The 19,915-nt window shown below is 39.7% G+C and overlaps 1 protein-coding gene across 3 annotated transcripts in view; it reads right to left on the bottom strand.

Annotated features, from left to right (window-relative positions):
• Positions 1 to 1,671: 1,671 nt before the first annotated feature.
• Positions 1,672 to 19,915, bottom strand: part of SH3D19 (SH3 domain containing 19) — a 79,119-nt gene continuing 60,875 nt past the window's right edge. For 2 of the 3 annotated variants that reach the window (XM_084285618.1, XM_084285616.1), the window contains exons 9-20: positions 18,749 to 18,861; positions 16,411 to 16,469; positions 14,544 to 14,808; positions 13,165 to 13,233; positions 12,140 to 12,212; positions 11,695 to 11,825; positions 9,238 to 9,296; positions 7,935 to 8,122; positions 7,629 to 7,681; positions 6,932 to 7,118; positions 5,910 to 6,007; positions 1,672 to 4,578 (exon numbers count right to left, since the gene is read on the bottom strand). In XM_084285618.1, the coding sequence (XP_084141744.1) occupies positions 4,462 to 4,578; positions 5,910 to 6,007; positions 6,932 to 7,118; positions 7,629 to 7,681; positions 7,935 to 8,122; positions 9,238 to 9,296; positions 11,695 to 11,825; positions 12,140 to 12,212; positions 13,165 to 13,233; positions 14,544 to 14,808; positions 16,411 to 16,469; positions 18,749 to 18,861 (1,412 nt within the window). In that variant the 3' untranslated portion in view covers positions 1,672 to 4,461. Of the gene's footprint in view, positions 4,579 to 5,908; positions 6,008 to 6,931; positions 7,119 to 7,628; positions 7,682 to 7,934; positions 8,123 to 9,237; positions 9,297 to 11,694; positions 11,826 to 12,139; positions 12,213 to 13,164; positions 13,234 to 14,543; positions 14,809 to 16,410; positions 16,470 to 18,748; positions 18,862 to 19,915 lie in introns of those variants that run through there. The other variant, XM_084285617.1, reaches the window with a different exon arrangement.

The raw sequence follows: 19,915 nt of genomic DNA, 5'->3' as shown, positions 1-19,915 counted from the left end.
GAAAGGAAGTTAAAATAGTTTGCCTTGACTCAAAGGTAGGTGTGGGAGACACTCGGAATATGATGCGATTCTTCAAAGCTTAATGGGCGTACAGATCTTTGGTTGAAAGGGATGTGATAGGGTGCTCACTTCTGCCTCCCTTTCCTCTGTTCCTACTCCTGTGAGTTCCCAGCTGTACACCATGCCAAGTACCCGGCATTGCCACCTGTAGATTTACTAAGTGGGGAACTCAGGTCTGAGGAATTTTACTGGAAGTAGTAATGTAAATAAAGCACTAGAGCATCCGCAATATTTGCGTATTTATACACAAAATCTTAATAATGAGAGGGATTACAGTCTGTGACCTAATACTTGAGTAACTTACCTTTCTTGGTTGGCCAATACAGGCATCCTTGTTCTTTTTCCAGTTTGGTAGCAGAAGGGTAGTGAGTACGCAAAGCTGACACTGAAACAGGACTAAGGGGGAGTGCTGCTTTTGATCTTTCCTCTGTTTTGCTTTTCTGTGCTGTTGAAAATGCATCTTAAATAGTGCTTACTGGCAGCTGCTGAGTTTTGTAAGGTTTGGTGTAGTGCTTCAGGAGGCAGTTGTAGTTCTCCAAGAGTCCTAGGTAGGGACTGATACTGTGAAGCCATAGATTGGAACCAATTCCTCTTCACTTCTCCAGCAAAACTAAAAACTCACTGGAGTGAAAAACAAACCAGGGTTTGGAGTAGATGTTGCAAGGCTGAAAAACTGAACCTTGAACCTACAATTGTTTTAGTGCAGATGTGTACATGTATATGCGTATAGTCAAGTCCTGCATTAGGGCAAAGATCTGTCAGAGCTTTCCAATAAAAAAAATTGTTAGTATTTCCTCTGCTTAGCAGTAATTCCACCAAACAAATCCTCTGTGACTGAACTGGCCTGTACTCATCTATAATAGGAGACTTAGAAAGCCTGGATACTGTTTCTGCTTGTGAAAAACGCCTTTTATCATGTTACATTGTCCTTTAGCTGTTGCAGGAGGGCTACTGCAAGAGCATCTTAGGAAAGAACAAAAACTTGCTTTTCCAGTTTTTCAAAAAGCAGTGCTTTGTGTGTATGTTTTTTTTTTCGTTTTTTGTAGCATTAACATATAGTGTGAATGTATGCTTTGAAATAACTTTAAACGTACAAAAGTAAGCAGAAAGGGAACTCTTGTGCACCTACTGTATTCTTCGTACAAAATTTCAGCTGAAAAGTCCTGGTGTATGAATACCAAGTGCACACACAATTGCTGACGGCTGAGGCTCAGCCTCTGTCATTGTCACGAGGTCTTGTCACGGAGCATGGCTGTCTTGTGCCATACCCCGTGAGGCCGGCTGGTTGCTGCAGGTAGCAGCGCCAGGCGTTCTGCAGGTGAGAAGTGGGAAATGTACCTGAGTCCAAAGGCTTGACTCAACTGGAACCGCCCTCAGGGTTCTCTGATGGCCTTGAACTGCTCCTGTAGGTATACAATTTTGCAATTTTTATTGCTTTTTTTTTTTTTTTTTTTTTTGCTGGTGGGTGGGTTAAATGTATGAGCAAGAGTAGCATCTGTAAAACTCATCTCAAGTGGAGAGTCAGCTCTGTGCAACATAACGTGATAAAATTGCAGTCACGACTTAATTATAAAAATTTATTGGTTAAATACATTTTTAATTTACAGAGGTACCATAACAAACTTACCGGACTTAACAAAGATTTATTTACCACACGGTTAATTGTACACAGAACAGTCTCCTTCCTGAAGATAGTTCCAGAGGGTGGGGCAAACAATAAAAGCCTTGTTTATCAAAACGTTTTCTATTAGACTAACACATGGGGCTCTGGCTGAATTCCAAGGTTACAGCTGAAATTTGCTACTACACTGCAGGTAAGATGTGTGCTCAACCTCATTCTTGCTTTTCTGCAAATTATGTACTGTACACCTTAGGAATTGTATTATCTGTATGCAGTTTCACGGTGATAGCAGGCATCAAGTCTTAAGAAAATCCCTTCCTGTAGAAGCCAACCATCTTTATCTGACTTTTAATAGCTTGTGTTTGCAATAATGTAAACAGCCTTTAGGTGGCACTCCTTGCACTGAATGTAAGGCTTTGCTGCTCTTCCCTGCGTCACTCGGAGGAGATAGGAAAGAAGAGCAGTCTGACATACTGGGAGGCACTGACTTTAAACATTCCATGGAAGTTAGAAAACAAAAATGGTCTATATCACAGTTATAGAAACGAGGGTGAGGAAACTGAAAAAAATATAAAAGAAATCCGTTCTAATTTGAGACTTGTATCAAAATCTTAGAAAACTGCCAGACAAACAGCAAGCAAGCATCATCCGCTTTGGACTCATCCACCATCGCTAGGATTAAATGTGTTTTCTGAGGACTGCTATTCTGCTTCTGGGGGTGGCTTTGTTGCTGTTCTCCCCGTGCTCTGCTTGCAAGAGGTTCAGGAGTTGTCTGGGCACAGGCCATGGTGCAAGAAGCCTGTTTAATAGGGTGGTCCCCTGAAAGTTCATGGTTGAAAAGTCAGGAATCTCTCATATTCATTTAATCGGAGACCTATAAAGAAAAGGCTGCTCTATCTGAATAAACAAGAACCTTTAGCACCTGGTAGGAGAGCTTGGAGAGTGGGATGAGTTGTTCTCAGAGGTGGACTTAGGTTGAAGTTGAATTCCACAGATCTGGATAGGCTCGTTGGGATGTTAAAAATCAATAACAGCTGTAGAAACAATCACATTTCCATTCTTCTGAAACAGTGCATGATTTACAATTATTGTTACAATGTTAACCCCTTTAATGAAAGTAAAAATCCAGTTCTCAGCTCTCAAAAGCTTTGTGATCTTCATCCTCTAGCTGCGTGACGGTGACAAGTTTAACTACACACCACATTTGTGAAGCTTCTAGAGAAAAAACGCTGGAGTGCTAAAGCCTGCGTCCAGACTTGCGAGTACTGCAGCATCACAGTGAAATCTGCAGAGCAAACGAGTGCTGGGGTCCTTGTGTCGGTGCTTTGCTGCGTGCTCGCTGCGTGCTCCCTGCGTGTTCACTTCAGGCAAGCCCTGGCCAGTTGCCCTGACAGGGTGCACCCGCTCCCTGCTGTCTGCCTGCTGCAATGGGAACCAAGGTGCAGTGAGCGGGGAGGAGAGCTGCCCCCTCCGGCTGGCTTCAACACTTTATTTTTCCTGTTCCAGGCAGAGGTTAGTGGCTTATCAAGGCGTGCGTGTTTAACTACTTTGTCAGAAGGCAAGTGTCACAAAAAGGAATTTACTGCCAGCCGGCTCAGCTCCTGCAGTCACGTCTGTCTCAGTTTCTGTTGTTCAAGTCGCACCGCTGCTTTTTACTAAATGATTTTGTTCAAGCTTCTTGATGTACCAGTTTGCCAGACATTTTTTCCTTAAGGCCTCGACAGACCATTTATAATGGTGCTCAGTATAGCTGGTACGTGGTAACAAACTGAAAACTAATCCCGCGTCTGCTGAAAGCTAAAACCAAGGCTGTATAATATCCTTCATGTTAAGGAGAGGAATAGTGTTACTGAAGTATGTTCCAGTGCTTGAGTGACAAATGAAATGCAGACTGAGTGAAGACTGGCTTTCCACTTACATGAAAGGGGTGGAGGGGCAAATAGTTGAAATAGAGCAGCTACTGCACGAGGGGGGCTGAGAAAGCTGAGTAAATGCTGTCCATCACGGCTAACTGCTGCTGGGACAGAAGGGCAGGGTGGCACTTAAAGAAGAACGGGGTAGTCGAACAACTAAAGCTCTATCTAGAAAAGATTTAGGGTAAGGGAGAAGAGGTTTAAGATAGTTCATACCAATTTAAATACTATTAGTTAAGAGGCAAAATACCTGTGTTTTGTGATCTTCCCATATGAGCAGCTTTAGGGGAACAGTTAACAAAGATTTGCTTGAGTTTTCCCTCTTACCAGTTCTAGATTTGATATTTTTCTACTATGAGATAAGTTACATTTCTTGTCCTCTAAGTCATAAAAACAAGTGGATTCTACTGCTAATGTGGAAGTCAAGCAGTAAAGAAACCTGAATATCAAACTTTATCTACATACTGAGTGCTGTAGTTATATATTAAAAACAACTCTTTAAACAGTTTTAAAAGAAGCCCACGGAAGCTTACTTTATGCAGACGTTGTGCATGACAAATGTAATACCAGATAGTAAACATAGCAGAATGCTGTTTAAGTTAAAATGGTGCTGCACCACAGTATTTCCCTAGCTGGAAACCACTAAAAATCGTGCTTGCATTTGCTCTCAGAGCATTCATGAAGCATGGCTAAACACACAGTCACAAAAGACTAAAATTGTCTCGTTTAACTTCAAGATACTCGTATGACTGTCTAGAAAAAGTAGTGCAAAACATTGATAGTCAAAATACGTCGATGTTTTTGCTGTGCCTTCAGGCTAGAGAACATTCTCTCCCGCTTATAGGGAGTACAAAGACAGGCAACACTTCATGGTGTTCTTAAAATTTGAACAAAGTTCCTGGGAAATATCCCAGCTTTTCCTTGCAGCTCTCCACTCATCCAGTCCTCGTCTACGGATTCCAGCTCTGCTATGATATCACCTGCCTGTAAGAGAAGGAGTAACGTGAGCCGGGACAGCTTACCAGGTAACAGCAATGCATGCATAGTTCACGTTATTCAGAAGCAGTTACAATCAAGCCAAAAGGCAGTAGGAGATGGCCTCTCTTCTCCTGTTACATTTCTTTGAAACTATGTTTGCTGAACTTTCTCTGAGGGTAAATACTGGTCCTGTTTTGAAAAATCACCGCTTCCTGGAAGGAGAAAGTAGCACTGCTGGATAACTTCCTGTGCTGCTGCAGGTCTAAAGGTGGGTAGGTATGCCAGCGAGATGGCCTACAGGCTGCTGCCTCATTCATTGTGTGTGCTCCTGCTCTGTGATTGGTTTATTTCCTTCAAACGCTTCAAAGATTTTTCTTTCAATTCAGTCCCAGTGATTCCCAGCACTTGGAAACTTTTCTCTTTCCTTTGGAAACTTCCCAAAAGGGCTGCAATCATCAAAGTGGCTCAGCATGGCCTTTAAAATAAACTCCATCTTCTGCGTTTGATCCTTGTTCCTATTTTCATCATCCTGCCCTACGTCCACAGTATTGTCGTAAGTCTAGCCTTTCTGCCAGTACCTCAGTTCTCTTCTGCTTTAAAGACTCATCTGTCCTTTCAGTATGGCAAGCTGTTAATGCAGAAACTAATTACTTTGCCAACTTTAAAAATAATGTGTTCCAGCTGATAAATGCAATTTTGGACCTGCTGTGAAAGTCTGTTGTTTCTCAGAAACTTGCTTTTGAGGACAGTTACCTAAATATCATGGGTTTTAATCTACAAGGGCATGCTGTTTCATGTTCGTGCTTTTTCATATTATCTGGGCTTGCAGCAAGTATTTCATTTTCCTCTTGCTCCCATGGCAACTATGTATTGTGCTACCAAACTTTCAGATTTTGCTGTACTAGGTGTCCCCTACAGACATCACTGCTCTAACACCAGCACTCTTACTATTATCACATCATCTTCTTGCCATTTTTCCAGACAAAAAAATAGTCTCCCTTGGCCTTAACAAATGATGAAGAACCAAATATACCACAAAAAAAGGTGTTGGTATCGTCATATTTACTGGATTAGATAAGTCAGAGGAAGACTTCAATTCCTGACCTCTTCTCAGTGTCGTCTTCTGTGAAGATTTTGCCAGTATGAAGCAAGTTGTGGTAAGGACAAAAAATGTTTTGAGCAGGTCTTTCATCAAATGTGCTAATAGCTATGCCTTTTTCTGGAGTTTGATTCGTTGCTATTCCAAGCCTGTTTTCACTATGGATAAATCCTATTTTAGCATTTTTTTATGACCACAAAATCTTCTGAAAAATTGGGCTAACAAAAGAGGCACTTACCTTGAAGGAAAGCTCATCTTCATTTTCGCCATGAAAATCATAAAGAGCTTTGGCTTTTCTTTTCTTCCCTCCTAGAGACTGTGACATCTCTACTCTGGCTGCAGAACATGGAGAAGACAGGTTATTTGGATTCAAGTCAAATACATCATTGTTTCCAGTGACACTTCCTGGTATTCTTGTGTGTTTTTGTTTTTTTTTTTCCCCCCTATGAGTGTGCTGCAGGGTGCCCAACTGTTATTACTACTGATAGTGGGCAAATTTCATTGTTCCTAGTGGAATAGAAATCTCTACTGCCACTAGTTCATCTTACAACACCAACGTATTCTTGTGGTTTCCTTCTAAAAGGGCTAAAAGTAAAATCCATTTACTCAAACTTTCCAGTGTAGAAACTTAATGAAAGTTGTCTTTTCTTCTGTGTAGCGGGAGATGCAGCAGTGTTGTGTAACTGCACTCACTGTGTGCTACTGGTCAGACAGGTGATATTTATTTCCTGTCAAGTTTAACTCATGGCTTTAGTTGCCAGCTATGAGGGGGAAAAAAAAAGTGATTCTTTTGTGTCCTCTGTTAAGGTTTTGACTGTATTGGTTGTAGGATTAAGCAGAAGCTTGAGGAGAGCAAGCAGAGGTCATTTCTTGATTCCCTAAGAGAATTATAGTAGTTATTTACAGCTATACCAAATCTTTGGTTGTACTGCGGTATTTCCCTTTAGCTGCAGGAGAAGCTGCCTCCCTTTTTATACACCTGAATTCCTGGTAAAGACAGCTAAATTAGTTAATAAATAATTTGGGAAGCAATACAGATTCTGAAATGGTTGAAAGTACAGTTTAGGTGCAGATAGAATATGACTAGAGTAATATACTGCCATTATTTCAGACTGTGGTTCAACACTTAGTTTAGCTTTAGGATGTTAAAGACTGTAGCGGCATATGGTTTTTAAGGCAATGGAAGAGTTGGGTTCTCCCAGAAATCGTTACCATCAGAGCCTAAGGAATAATGAGTTGTCATATAGTAGAGCACTGTACCTGAGCAGATCTGAACAAACACTGCTGGGAAAATCCCTTCCTTGTCATTCAGCCTTCCTCTGTACCACTCCGAATCTACTTGTTCCAGTATCTGGATGTAGTCTCCTTTTCTGAAGGATAAGTCGTCTTTGGTTTCTGCTGTGAAATCATGAAGTGCTTCACACCACTCCACTGAGTGTCTGTTGTTCTGTTCAAGTGAAAAGAAATGCATTAATTTCAGCAGCATGAATAGAAGCAACAGCACTAAGCTCCTGAACGCTGGTGTACAAGATGTGGGTATGCACACTTTCTCTCATACTATTCAGCTGTTGGTGAAGGTGTAGGCTAGAACAGCATAGCAGCAATTACTACATAATTTCCTCTAAGCTTACAGGCATTCCTTTTTATCACTGGTGGCAGAGGCTAGGATTAGTAAATTCAAAATTAGCCCACTGCAACACTACTCAAAACAGAACTAACAACTTGCTTAAGCACAAAGGATAAAAAAGTTGCAAATTTTAACTTGTCAAAAGCTACACATTGAATTAAGAGCAACCGTCAGACTTCTAGATGTGACCACGCATCGTTATGTGCTGTGGGAGTTGTACTGCATTCAAGTTTAAAGATGTGCAGCTAATATGACACTGTAATAGAAATTCTATGTAAATCTATGGAAACTTTACGTAAATTCTGGCCCCTGCCTGTGAAGCTGTATTACCTGAGGAAGGGAAGAAGAAACCTCCACCTTGTTCTTCAGTGCGGCTCCTGTACCTATGTAGCAAAGGACAGGTTAGAACAGTAGCAATGACTACTCAAAATGTACTAATGAGAGCAGATGTAGACATTCAAAATGATTATTAAGAATAACTTCTTAAGAAGTCCTAGTATTTCTTTTGATTGTTCTCATCTCCCTTTCCACTTCTTTTCCACATGCGTTGTCCTGTTGGACTCTATCCTTCTATACCACCTATGTATGTACAGTACAAAGCCACGTTCTTGAAGATTTTTGCTAACATAGTCATACCTGTTCCAGGCAGATCTTCAATTACTTCCACAAAGTTCAAGGGGAAAATTCCAGACGCGCCTCTAAGCTCTCCTTTGGCCCACTCTTCATTTACATATTCTTTAAGGATAATAGTTTCACCTTCTGAAAAACTGAGTTCATCTCTCTGGTCTCCAATATACTCAAATCGTGCTATGCATCTTGGCCCTCTGCACAAACAAGAAAGGAACTTACTTTGTATATTTCCTATTAGTCGCCACATCCCAAACAACACCACCACAATCACTTTGATGCTGGGCTACCTCTTGCATTTTTACACTTTTGTTCATATCTAAGCCAGTGTTCAGATATACTTCTGTTAAGAGTTTAATGTTTTTTTGAACCAGTATCCAATTCAGGTACAGTAAAACAAGGATGAGCTGGGGGGTGGAAGGGCAATGTATTTGTCCCAAATCCCAAATACAATGTGCGTGTGTGTGTGTGTGCGCTAGTTTTAATTTACTTTGACAAACTGTATTCTGTAAAATTCATCCCAGGGTGGGGCAATAAATTATTTAGGAAAGAACCATCAATGTATCTGATAAAGTTTATGCAATTTGGTATAACACTGAAAAACTAATTCATCTTTTTCCTCAATTTAATAATTTCATACATTTATTAACTGCTCAAGCAAAGATGTTGCAACCAAGCAACATCTATGGTTTCTCAGAAAGGTCATGCTGTGAAGAAAAAAAAAAGTGAAGCTAGGCTTAGTTCTTTCCATAGTATAGTTTAAAACAATTTATAAGTTTGATTCGCATCCCCATTCTTATCTTCCTAAAAACCTTAGGGTGGCGGCAGCATTTTCTGCTGTATTTGCTTAGTTGCAGAAGCAGCATTTAAATAAACAAAGGTTCAGCTAGGACAAGCTATTTCTATCTCCAGAACAAACTCAACACTCCTTTCATACTGTGTTCCTACCTCTGAATGTGCTTTATTGCTGCAATAAATAGTTATGAAAGCCAACAAACCGCCACTTAGTTACAGCAAGTTGTTCAAGGGGGCTCTATCTACATAAATGCTTGTTATGAAGTGATATACCAGTTTTTGAACACATGAAGTAAGTTTTTAGTCTTTTTTACCTGAATATGAACCTTAGTAAAATGTCATAAACTTTCATTCTTGAGAACTTAATTTGTAGAATAGCTATATAATAGATGGAGAAACTGCTAACTATATCAACCTCATCACAGTTAACACCTGCTTCAAAGGTATCCTTTTTTTTTTTTTTTTTTTTTACTTACTAGTAAATCAAGATAAGAAAGAAAGTATTTATTTGACTCACTTAATAGATGGTGATGAGCAGGGTATTTTTTTCCTTTTGCTTTCTTCTGGAACATCAATCTAATAAGACAGCAAAATCAGTACAAATATTCCATTTTAAGCTTATGGCAACACAACTACCATAAACTTTCAACTTGTTAAAATCACCCCTGATTTTAAATAAAGCACAGATCCTGTTATGGGCTCCATGTGATGCTATATAATCACTAACATGCTCTGATATTTTACCATAGTAATGTAGATTTTGGTTTCGTATGTCTGATTTCTCCTTTTCCAATCTTATACAAATAAGGAACACTAAATGTTTTTTGCTATTAGCCTTTCTCAATATTCCTACTTGCAGCACAGCTGATTGACAGAAAATGAGACCAGGCGGTACTACAGCTTGTTGCATGTAGCTCCAACCTTCCAATTGATAATTCCTCTCTATCATTTACTTGCACAACATATCACAATAGACAAGATTAGTGTTTACATATATTTTTCTGGGCTCTGGTAGCCAGCTGTACTCAAAACAAAAGCTTATGATAAATCTCACTTGTAGGGGCAGCATCTAAAGAAAGGTTAGTTTAGAGAAAACAAACTAATTGTTCCTAACTCAGCTGTAGATAACTACTATGTGCTAATTAAAGGAAGGGGAGAAATATAATTTAGAAAATCAGCACGTGGATATACCAACCCATTATCCCAAGAAGACTAACTGTATTTTTGGTATGATATCAAGGGAGCTTTAGTATGAAACTGCAAGCCTAGGGAACCTGGCTAGGAGCTTTGGGTCTCAGCTCACTATCACATAAGCCAGTTCCCATCCACACCAATAAAAATGTTTCATTGCTGCTGTGATGTGCTGGAAGAAATCATGCTGACTTTTAGGGCAAATAATCTCTGCAGTACTCTTGCTAGAGAAGCTCATAGCAGTGGAGCCCTGAAAGGTCCATGGGAAGCAATAACTATGTATTACTGTTCGGTGTCCAGACACCAAGCTAGTATGCAGCTCAATATTGTAGAACACAGTAATGTACTGATGGAGGCCTTGGATCAACACCCAAGCTGACATGAATACATAGGAGAATTCACTCAGTGCATTAGCCACATTTACTGTCCTTTTTTTTTTTTTTTAATTTTGCTCAAAGGCTATTTTTGCACTCAAAAGGGTAAACAGCCATTAAAACTCAAATAGGTGTTTGAAAAGCATCTTCCCTAGCTTCTATGAAGCCTTATCTCTCTGTGGCAATGATGAATTTGATGTCAAATCTTCATTCCACTACTTTAACATAAAATCCTTTCCTTATCAGCTCTCAGTTGTAACAAGAACATTGATGATTTAAATTGTTGGCTTGTGTAGAGGCTCAATGTAGCTAACAAATCTTTCTTGTGAAAGCAAATATGATTACTAACCACAGGTCTATTTTTGATTCTTCAGCACTTCCCAAATTTTAAAATTCTTTTCCAGTAACACCATTACAAGCCAAACAGACACCCTCTGTAACACACTGTGAATTACCAAACACTTGGTATTTTTCCACAGAGCAGCAGTTCTCAGCTCTTTCTGTCAGCTGCCCTGTTCAGTACAGACCCTTAATGTCTTTAATGCCCAGCCATACACCTTCACTGCATCCCGGTGCCAGTTCAGCATTCGTGCATGTCCATCTGGCTGGGGTGGATAGTCCCATGGCCCTTTCTACTGACACAAAATGGACTTCAATCTCTAAGTCAAGCTTACAACAGATGACTCAGCTTTCAAGGTAGTGAACTCTATTGTATCTTCTTTAAACCTGAGCTGCTCAATCCATTTCCACTGGGCTCCAAAACAACACCCGGCTCTTGCCCACAGTTTAATGGCAAGTGTCACATTCAGTAACAGGCTTGCTTTAAGCTCCTCATTTGCAATAGCACAATCTCCTTGCGACGTGCCAGCACACTCATTTGTGTTGTCGCTTAGGGGAACACATCCAGCTGGAAGAAAAAAAATCTAGGAAGGAAGAAAAATGTTTGCTTGGGCTCAGCTGCTGCCCTGACCCTGTACAGCCCTACCTGGCTGCAAAAGTGGTGATTCCAGCACAGTTCAAGGGGACAAGAATACCAGAGAAGCTGACATGGAAGCACAAAGCAATCATCTTACTGCGTGTTGATTTTTACATGTTGCTGTGAAAAATAATCTGCTCTGTAGACCCAGAGAAACTACCCCAGTTAACAAAGAGAATCTGGTAAGGGCCATGATTTTCTCACTTGGCTTGAAACTAATAGGAAAATAATCCCCATAACACAAATTGGTTCTGCCAAATCAAGCATCTTCGTAATACCATGCAAACAAGTTGGTATGTCTTCTGCACTGCCAGAGGGAAAAGAGATTATCTAAACAGTGAATGGAATTAAACACACAGGAGCTTCAGTAACATAGAACAAGAAAACCAATGCAGTAGGATTGTGTGTAGTACTGTATACAAAGCCTACATACAACTACTTTCACAAAGCTGGCAGGAAATATCCCTGTGCGATTCCCACATTTTCCTCTGTACCACTCAGCATCGATTTTCTCCAAAAGACAAACTGTATCTCCAGAACGAAGGTCCAAGTCATCAGCATGCTCTGCAAGACAGCATCATTTCAGTTAATGGTAGTTATCACACTCACTGATTTTCTTTGAGTAAAACCTTCTTAATACAAATATTACGGGCAAGAGCAGAATGAGTTTTTGTAAAACCTTAGTCACACATGCTAAACAAATTAGCTTTAACTAGAAGACTGGCACAACTATAGCTAGATCCATGGATTTGAACAATTCTATGTGCAGACCTTGCACAATGAGCTTCCTGATTATTTTTAAGATCCAAGTCCTAAGAAAATCCCCATTTGAAAGTCTTGGAGAAAAACAAGCTTCGAAAATATTCACATTTACTTACCTGCAGAAAAATCATGCAGGACTACAGCATGAGGTGCACTTGTGTCAGCAACTTTTGGAGGGTTGTTTGAATCCTGACAACAACAAATACATCCAAGTAGTTTATAAATCATGGAAGATAGTAACACTGATTCTCTGTCACATACTCTGAGAGTCACTTTCTGACTTTGGACGCAACGTTGTTGTGGTACCAGAGAACCACCACTGGAGGCACAAGTGCTGGTCACTGGCCTGTATTCTGTATGCCTTTGGCCAGTGTAAACCAGAAGGCATTTCACCAAAATCTACTTCTGATCCAGCAAAAGGAAAGGGAGGGCGTGAAACTTTTCCCAGTATAGACAAAGCCTCAGTATAGACAAAACCACTGTGCCCGAATTGCTTTCAAGCAAGGTAATTCATTGTGGGGAAAAAAAGGAAAACAAAACCAACAACCAAAAAAGCCCAGCGTGGACAAAGGTAAGGACAGAATAATATGAATTACAACAGATAACAACAGATTGCACAGAAACCTATTTCAGCCATGTAGGTTTTGCTTATCAAAAAGGCTGCTCAGAGCTAGCATCTACACCAGCTGTTTGATAATAATACAGTCATGCCCTAAAACAGGTTAAGTTCTGTATAAGCACAGAACAAGGGAAATTCTTTGAAGTCCCTATGTCAATCACTGACACATCACATACAGCACTTTGTAAAACTGAGCGCTCATCTTTTCCCTGCTTTTCAGATACTCAGCCAGGGAGTGATTACCTTCAGAGGAGACAGAGAAACTTTTACAGTTTCCTCTCCCTTCTGGCACTCCAAGTAATCACTGTTGCTCTCATAAGCAGAATGTCCTGGTGCTATGAGGCAAATCACCATTATTGGGGTTTGTTTTGGTGGTTGTTTTGTTTTTATGAAAGAAACACAAGGATTTAATAACCACTATTGCATTTCTCAGTACAACCTTTAAAGCCTAAAGCAGTTGATACTTTAACATAACTGGAGTCTTACCCATTAAACATTTATGAACAGAAGAAAACGTCTTACCTTACAGGATGGTTCCCCATGGTTCCTGGGAAGGCAATCTTCCTTGGCAATTCCATGAGACAAAGGTAGCTTGAATAGAGGCAAATGGGAATAGCTTGTTTCAATTTTAAGCACCTGAAGTTTCCACTGCATGTGAAAACAGGCGATGGAAGTATTCATACAGGTAGCTAATTTAGGAATCTAGTGGGAGATGACAAGCTTCTTTGGAAAGCATTCAGAGCAGGATTGCAGGTGATATGACCTGCCATTTCGAGAAACCCAAGTCTCGCCATCGGCTTTAAAATTTTCTTAGCCACCTAACTTTTCTTATCCCATATGGCACGTGATGTTCAGCAACACTCTAATACAGAAATGTATTCAGCTGTCATGGAGGGCACTGGAAAAATGAGCCGGGAGGACAATTTCATAGACAGTAACATGCAAGGTCAAGAAATTACTGGCGATCTGCTACTGAAAAAAAAAATCTCATTTCCAAGATATGTCACATGTTTTTCTATGAAAACAGGAATGGCTGTGCCACAGAAGAAGCATGATGCTTCCTTTATGTCAGACCTGTTCCTACTATCACTTAGATGCACCTTTCTCTCTCTTACTCCTCTGTTCCACCAAGAACCTAAACACAAGAGTGAGGACCAGAGAGAAGGCAACAGAATGCTTCTAGTCTGTGCTGCATGTTGATGTTGTCATTCATGCTGTGGTTCTGTGGGCACTTTTTTTTTTTTTTTTAATGGCAATAGCACTGGTTCAAGCTGTCACCAGTTCGGATCACTGACCAGTTTTAAGTATCTGCGGAAAAACTCCCTCCTGTAACACTGATCTGTGTTATCCCCTAACACCACATGCAGTACTAAAAAATAAATATATATAAAAGTATAAAATTTATAATGAAAACGGTTGGAATCTGTACAATGAAAACCAAAGATAAGTAATGTTACATTCCTCGCTCTTTGCAGGCTTGATTAAGCAAGGTAAGCTACTTTTTATGTTTTGATGCTCTTCCAATTTTGTTAAGTGTTTTGATATACACAAGGTATAGCTCTATACAGATGCAATATTTAGCATCATTTTATGCACTCAAATAGAATTCAGAACTGATGACTGTGGAAAAGACCCCAACAAATCAAAAGCTATAGAGATATATAAAAAATAATATAAAAAAATTACATGTATACATACATCTATACATCACATTTATATATTGCTTTCTCTAGTACTACCTCACACTGCTTATTACTCTTTATTTATCAGTATTTTCTAGGGAAGGTTATGCTGATAGATGCACTAATCGTATCACAGTAACCTATCTCAATAGTTTTCTCACTACCATTTCCACCAGCATGCTTTTATAAACACCAGTGTCAGAATATCTCAGCTCTCACCATGTATTTATTGTAGAGGGGATGACCTGGTTTAGGTCTTGGAGGTAAAGCTGGATCTTGATTTTTTAATACTTGGCTCTTTGTTCTCTTGGGTCCCAATTTGAACTTGCTTGGTTTTTTATCAGAAGCAATGTCAGAAGTGGATCGGGAAAGAGCATCCTTCTGGGAGGAGGTCTTGATTGCAGAGAGTTTTGGTGGAGGTGGCCTTCCAGGAACTCCTTTAGGTGGGGGAGGTCGAGCTGGTACAATTTTTCCATTCGCAGGCCTAAAAATTGGGTAAGCCATCTGAGAAATATGCATATTAAGAAGCCTGCCACCCCCCAACCTCCACCACAGCCCTAGCAATAGAGCATGCTATAAGGAAACATGACTCATGGCTGTAGAGCTTGAAATATCTGAAGTTCTCAAGGAATCCACGAAACCTTCAAATAATGGGATTGGATGATCAAGTCCTTTTACAGATCCTTTGACTTCACATTTCCAAGTCTGCCCACCACTTTTATTAACAGCTTGCCAGTGTTCTCAAAAGCCCTCTTCATAAGCAGGATTTTTTTTAGCAATCCACTTTTAAAAAGAGCTTTGACTGAAAATGCCTTAGCAAGGAGTTCTAGTGGAGAGCCTGAGGGGAAGCCCTGAGAAGCTCTGCTGATCCAGCTGGTTTTCAGGAATCAGACTAGCTCATACTCTAGGATTTCACTCACCTGAAGTCACATTTGGGCAGTGGCAATGCTCAAGCTTTCTGGTAATACCAGAGGTACCACACTCTCATTAGTGTACCAGTAGTTTAGAAAATAAAATCAAAAAGTCTAATAACTGACAGTGGTAATTTAAAAGAAAAAAAAAATAAAATTCCTCCTTACTAAGTGCTGACAAAAAATACCAAAGTTTTCAGAATCAAAGAGAGTGAACAATAATTTGCTAATAAAAAAAAAATCACCTCTGTTTTAAACAAGCATTGTGCCCATAAAACTTTGGCTTCACGTTATTAAGAAACCTGGCACTGCAACGATTCCAAAAATACAGGTTTGTTTAATTTTTATTGGGAAGTCTTCCGTGAGTAACTGCACTTTTCTCCTACAATTTTATCTCTCATATATATATTTTACGTATATATATATACACACACACACATATATATGTATATTAGCATAATTATTTGCTAGCATGAATTCCTCAAGGATCAGTAAAAATTATCAACCTCAACAAATGTGCATTAGTGGAACTTCCAGAGAATCTGACATGTTTTGTGAATGTCATCTACCACTTGAGAAGATATTGGTGATTTACTAATGCCCCTGATAAGAGTTCCCTACTCCTATTTGAATAGGAATTATTTTTTTCAATTTCAAAAAATTTTTCCACTTCTGTTCAACTTATAATTAGTTCTGATGGTTCACTGGGGTTTTAGGCCTGAAGTGAACGCTAGACACTGGGAAGGTCCAGCATCTGCCCTTTCGAGGGTGGCAGCATCTGCCACCTCTATTCCTCCACCACTCCAAGCCAGCCACAAGTGCAAGTGCTGTTGATCAAAAGGTCAGCAACATGCAGGAGGGGATGTTCTCTGTTCAGCTGTGGGTAAAAAGGTTAAAGATGCAGAAAGGAATGCCTGTCAGCAGCCACTGCACATTAGCTGAGGAGCCAAACAGCTGTCCTTCTGTAATCTCCCTGCTCATACCGATGTCGTACAAACAAGTATGAACCCACTAGCAGCTTGGATCTGCCTATTTATTACTGAGTACATTAAAAGCAAAACCTGCCCAAGCCCTTTGAGTTAGGATCAGAGTTGGTGGTGTCTACACTGAGACTAACTACACATACTCACATAAAAGAGATGTTTCTGAGTTAATCACTGAAAAATTGCGCTTACCTTGGAGGTAGTGCAGGTTCTAGCTGAGGTGCTCCAGCATGTTCTGAATGATCCAAGTCCTACGAAGATTAAAAAGAAAAAGGCATTTCATTAAACCTAAGAAACAGAAAGGATCTTGTTTAAATGATGCATTTCTTATTTTAAATTACAGACAAGAAAAACAAGAGTTTCTGGCACTTTGGGACTAAAGTAATAAATATCATGGTGTGTTCTAGCATATTGTTGTACGTAGAGGGAGATGTAAATAACTTTGGCTGACTCACCTGAATCACAGCCTAAATTGTATATTAGATATGACCCAGCCCTCTTTATCCTATCACGTGGGAATCAGGCAAGAGACAAACTCAGGAGAATCATACAAACGCACAATTTCACTGCCCATAGGATTCCAACTTGTCTGCAGTTACGTTATTGGCTTTGATTTAACTTTGACAAATGAAACACTTTGAATAGGCTTAGAGCAGAAAATATGACATTGATGTAACTCACACAGGAGAGAGTCTCTTGCAAATAACATTAGCTCTCGTTCAAGAAGGCATCTAAGGATGTTTCCTAGAGATCTAACACACAAATCCTGCTGAATCTTGCTTTGGCAGATCAAGGCTTTGCTGCTCCCAGCTGCCCATCCCAACCCTGCCAGAGATTGCTACCCTGTGGCAGAGTCAACAGAGGGGAACACATGACATATCTGAAGGGCTTGGACCACAGTAATGGATTAACAAGTTACCATCCTTCTGCCTCCTGCTCTTCATTTTCATCCCAGTGCCAGAGAGTACCGCCAGCTCAGCTGACCAAGCACAGCTGTCTGCAACAGCACAGCAAATCAGCGTGCTAAATCTACGATCAAAAGTAACCTTCCTGAACCAGTAACTTTTAAAAGGGCTCAATGCTCTTGCTTACGTGTCTTGTCGACATGTGCTTGAAACTGGTAAACAATTTCTGTGATTTTTCTCCACCTAGAAAATACCTAGATGTATTTTGTGACTTTGCCTCTTGACTAAGTCCCCAGATGACTGCTCCTGATTAAATACTTCTGATTAAAAAGAAAACGGCCTGACACTTTCAGATGGGACTGGTATCCTAACATCAAAAGTTCTCCTCTTCTGCATGAAACCTGAGCCAATTGCTGCTTATGGTCAACAGCTTCTGTTGTTGCTTCTACAGATGAACACTGCTAGTTTCAGAAGCACTGGTTTGTGTAATACTTTATTATGAATCCATTCTCAATATTCTCCACTTGGCAATGGAAAAAGGTTGAAATGAGCATATACAATCTTGAACTTCAGTTTAGAGGAGGAGATCTCAAAATATGTAACAGATTATTCAAAGATTACTGTATGAAGTGATCCTCTGTGTGCCTCTCACAGTAATCTGAGGGATATTGTAAATGTTCTTGGATTGTATTGTGTAAAACGTTATTTAATGTATTGTATTGGAAATTATTTTTACAGCATTATCTAGAAAAGATAGGACCTCTATGAATAGCCTCTTCAGCCACGATGTTTAAAACCCCCTTTATCCTATTAACAAAAGTAGCCACAAATACATTTGTTGGCAGCTGTCCACCTAGTCAGGGCTTTTGATTTGATTTGATCTTTTTACTGCCTATGGTTTCCACAAGATTCTCTGCCTTTCTTGCCATCACAGCTCTCAATATTTGGAAAATCTATTTTCATTTTCTAGTTTATTTTAATTCTCTTCAGTAAATTTGTTTCAAAGTGAATATAGGATACAGCTATAAATGAAGCTACAGCTTCAGCTACAATGTCTACCATTATTATTTGCTCAGGACTGAAGAGCAGAGCCTTACTTTTCAGAAAGATGGTTCTACTCAGGGTCTGACAAGGGCCAGTAGAAAACAACTGGAAGAAAAGAGCTGAAGAAAGCAAGCTTCATTCATCTACAGAACAGCTTCTCTGCCTGGACATTAGCTCAGACACAGAGAAGTACTGTGTATATGAAGGTAAAAAAGTATGTATTTCTAAAGGACTTTGGCAGTATTTGACCATAAAAGTCTTATTACAGTTTGAGCTGCTTTGCAGTGCTTTGGAAACTAAATTGTAGCGTGTCCTTGATTCCAGCTGCAAAATACAGAAAATTGAAGATAAATGTGATCAAAGTTTAGTAAAATCAACAAAGTGTTTTTCAGAACTGACAGCAGTCTAAATTACCTAATTAAATTAGAGGACGCAATTAAAAGAAGAAAACCTTATATTTTTGAGTAGTCCCTTTCATCCTTTGGTCCCTCAAATAACTTGCTTTAAAAAGGATTGAGAGTGACAAGAGATCTGTTACCCAAAGCAGACAAAGTTGTAATGCAGGAAAAGTTTTAACTTACCAATTTTTTTACTAGGTCACCACTGTTGGGTTTGCCTGCTGTGATGTCAGAGGTGTTGCCAATAGGCTTTTCAGCAGGGAGTGGTGGAGGGCTATGAGGGATGTCATTTAAAGCTGTAAAAAAAAAAAATCCCAAATGAAAATCTAATGAATAGCTTCTTTACACAGACCAAACATAGATAAGAAAATCCACCTTGTTTTGGTGCATCTTTCTGTGAACACAACTTCCTTCCTCATAGCCAGAGCAGCCAATGGGCAGGCCCACCTAAAGACTAGCGAAGGGAACATTGTACCTCTTACGTTGACTGTAGGAGTGCTTCCCATTCTGCATAATGAATCTTCACTTTACTCTCAGGACACCAGCAAGTTATTCTAGGATTTCAGCTGCAATACTTGTTGATATAATATTAGACGAGCAGCAGAGTTTCTACCCTTGGGAATGTTGGACTCATTACTGGATACTCTGAAACACCATCACCATCTCTCAGCCACATTTCTAAACTGGCTCACTTTTTTCAGCTGTCAGCTCCTGGAATATCCTTCAAGCTGGAAAACAGCTGAGGGTTATTTCAAGTAACCCTGAAAGATCAGGAGACTAGGATGGAAGAATCTCCGGAAAGGTAAAGGCAAGCAAAGAAACTCTTGCCTTCTAGAAAAGTCACGGTGATAGAACAAAAAGAAAGATGGGAGCTCCCTCGTAGTCTCTAAGGAGCTAAGCAAATTTAGGACATAGAAGAGGAAACAGTAAAGTTCTTACTATGGAAGAGTGATGATCTCAGTCTCAACAAAGATACAAAAACCTGAGATACATGAGATTTGTTATAAACATCTCTGCCATCCAATTCTGGGAATGACTTGGTCAAGTTTTATCAGCATATTCACCAATATTTTTGTCTTTATATACTGAAATGTTGTCACCTATTTTACAATGCATTTGCATACCAAGAAAATTCCCTTCATGCCACAAACTTCAGACACTCTTCTGATTTCCAGACTGTCCTGGAGTTACATAAAAAGATGTACAGACAGCATGGGCTTTCATAGACTAATGACAAAAATGAGGACAGATTCTACAGAAAGGACAACTTTAAGTTGCTCATTTCATGAAAAGTACTCTTAACAAAGGAAGAGCACCTAGGAAGGAGAGGTGGTGTTTTTAACACTTCTG

Source organism: Netta rufina (genome assembly GCF_964035555.1).
Source record: "Netta rufina genome assembly, chromosome: 4".
Classification (NCBI taxonomy): domain Eukaryota; kingdom Metazoa; phylum Chordata; class Aves; order Anseriformes; family Anatidae; genus Netta; species Netta rufina.
This window is presented reverse-complemented; position numbering and strand designations above follow the sequence as displayed.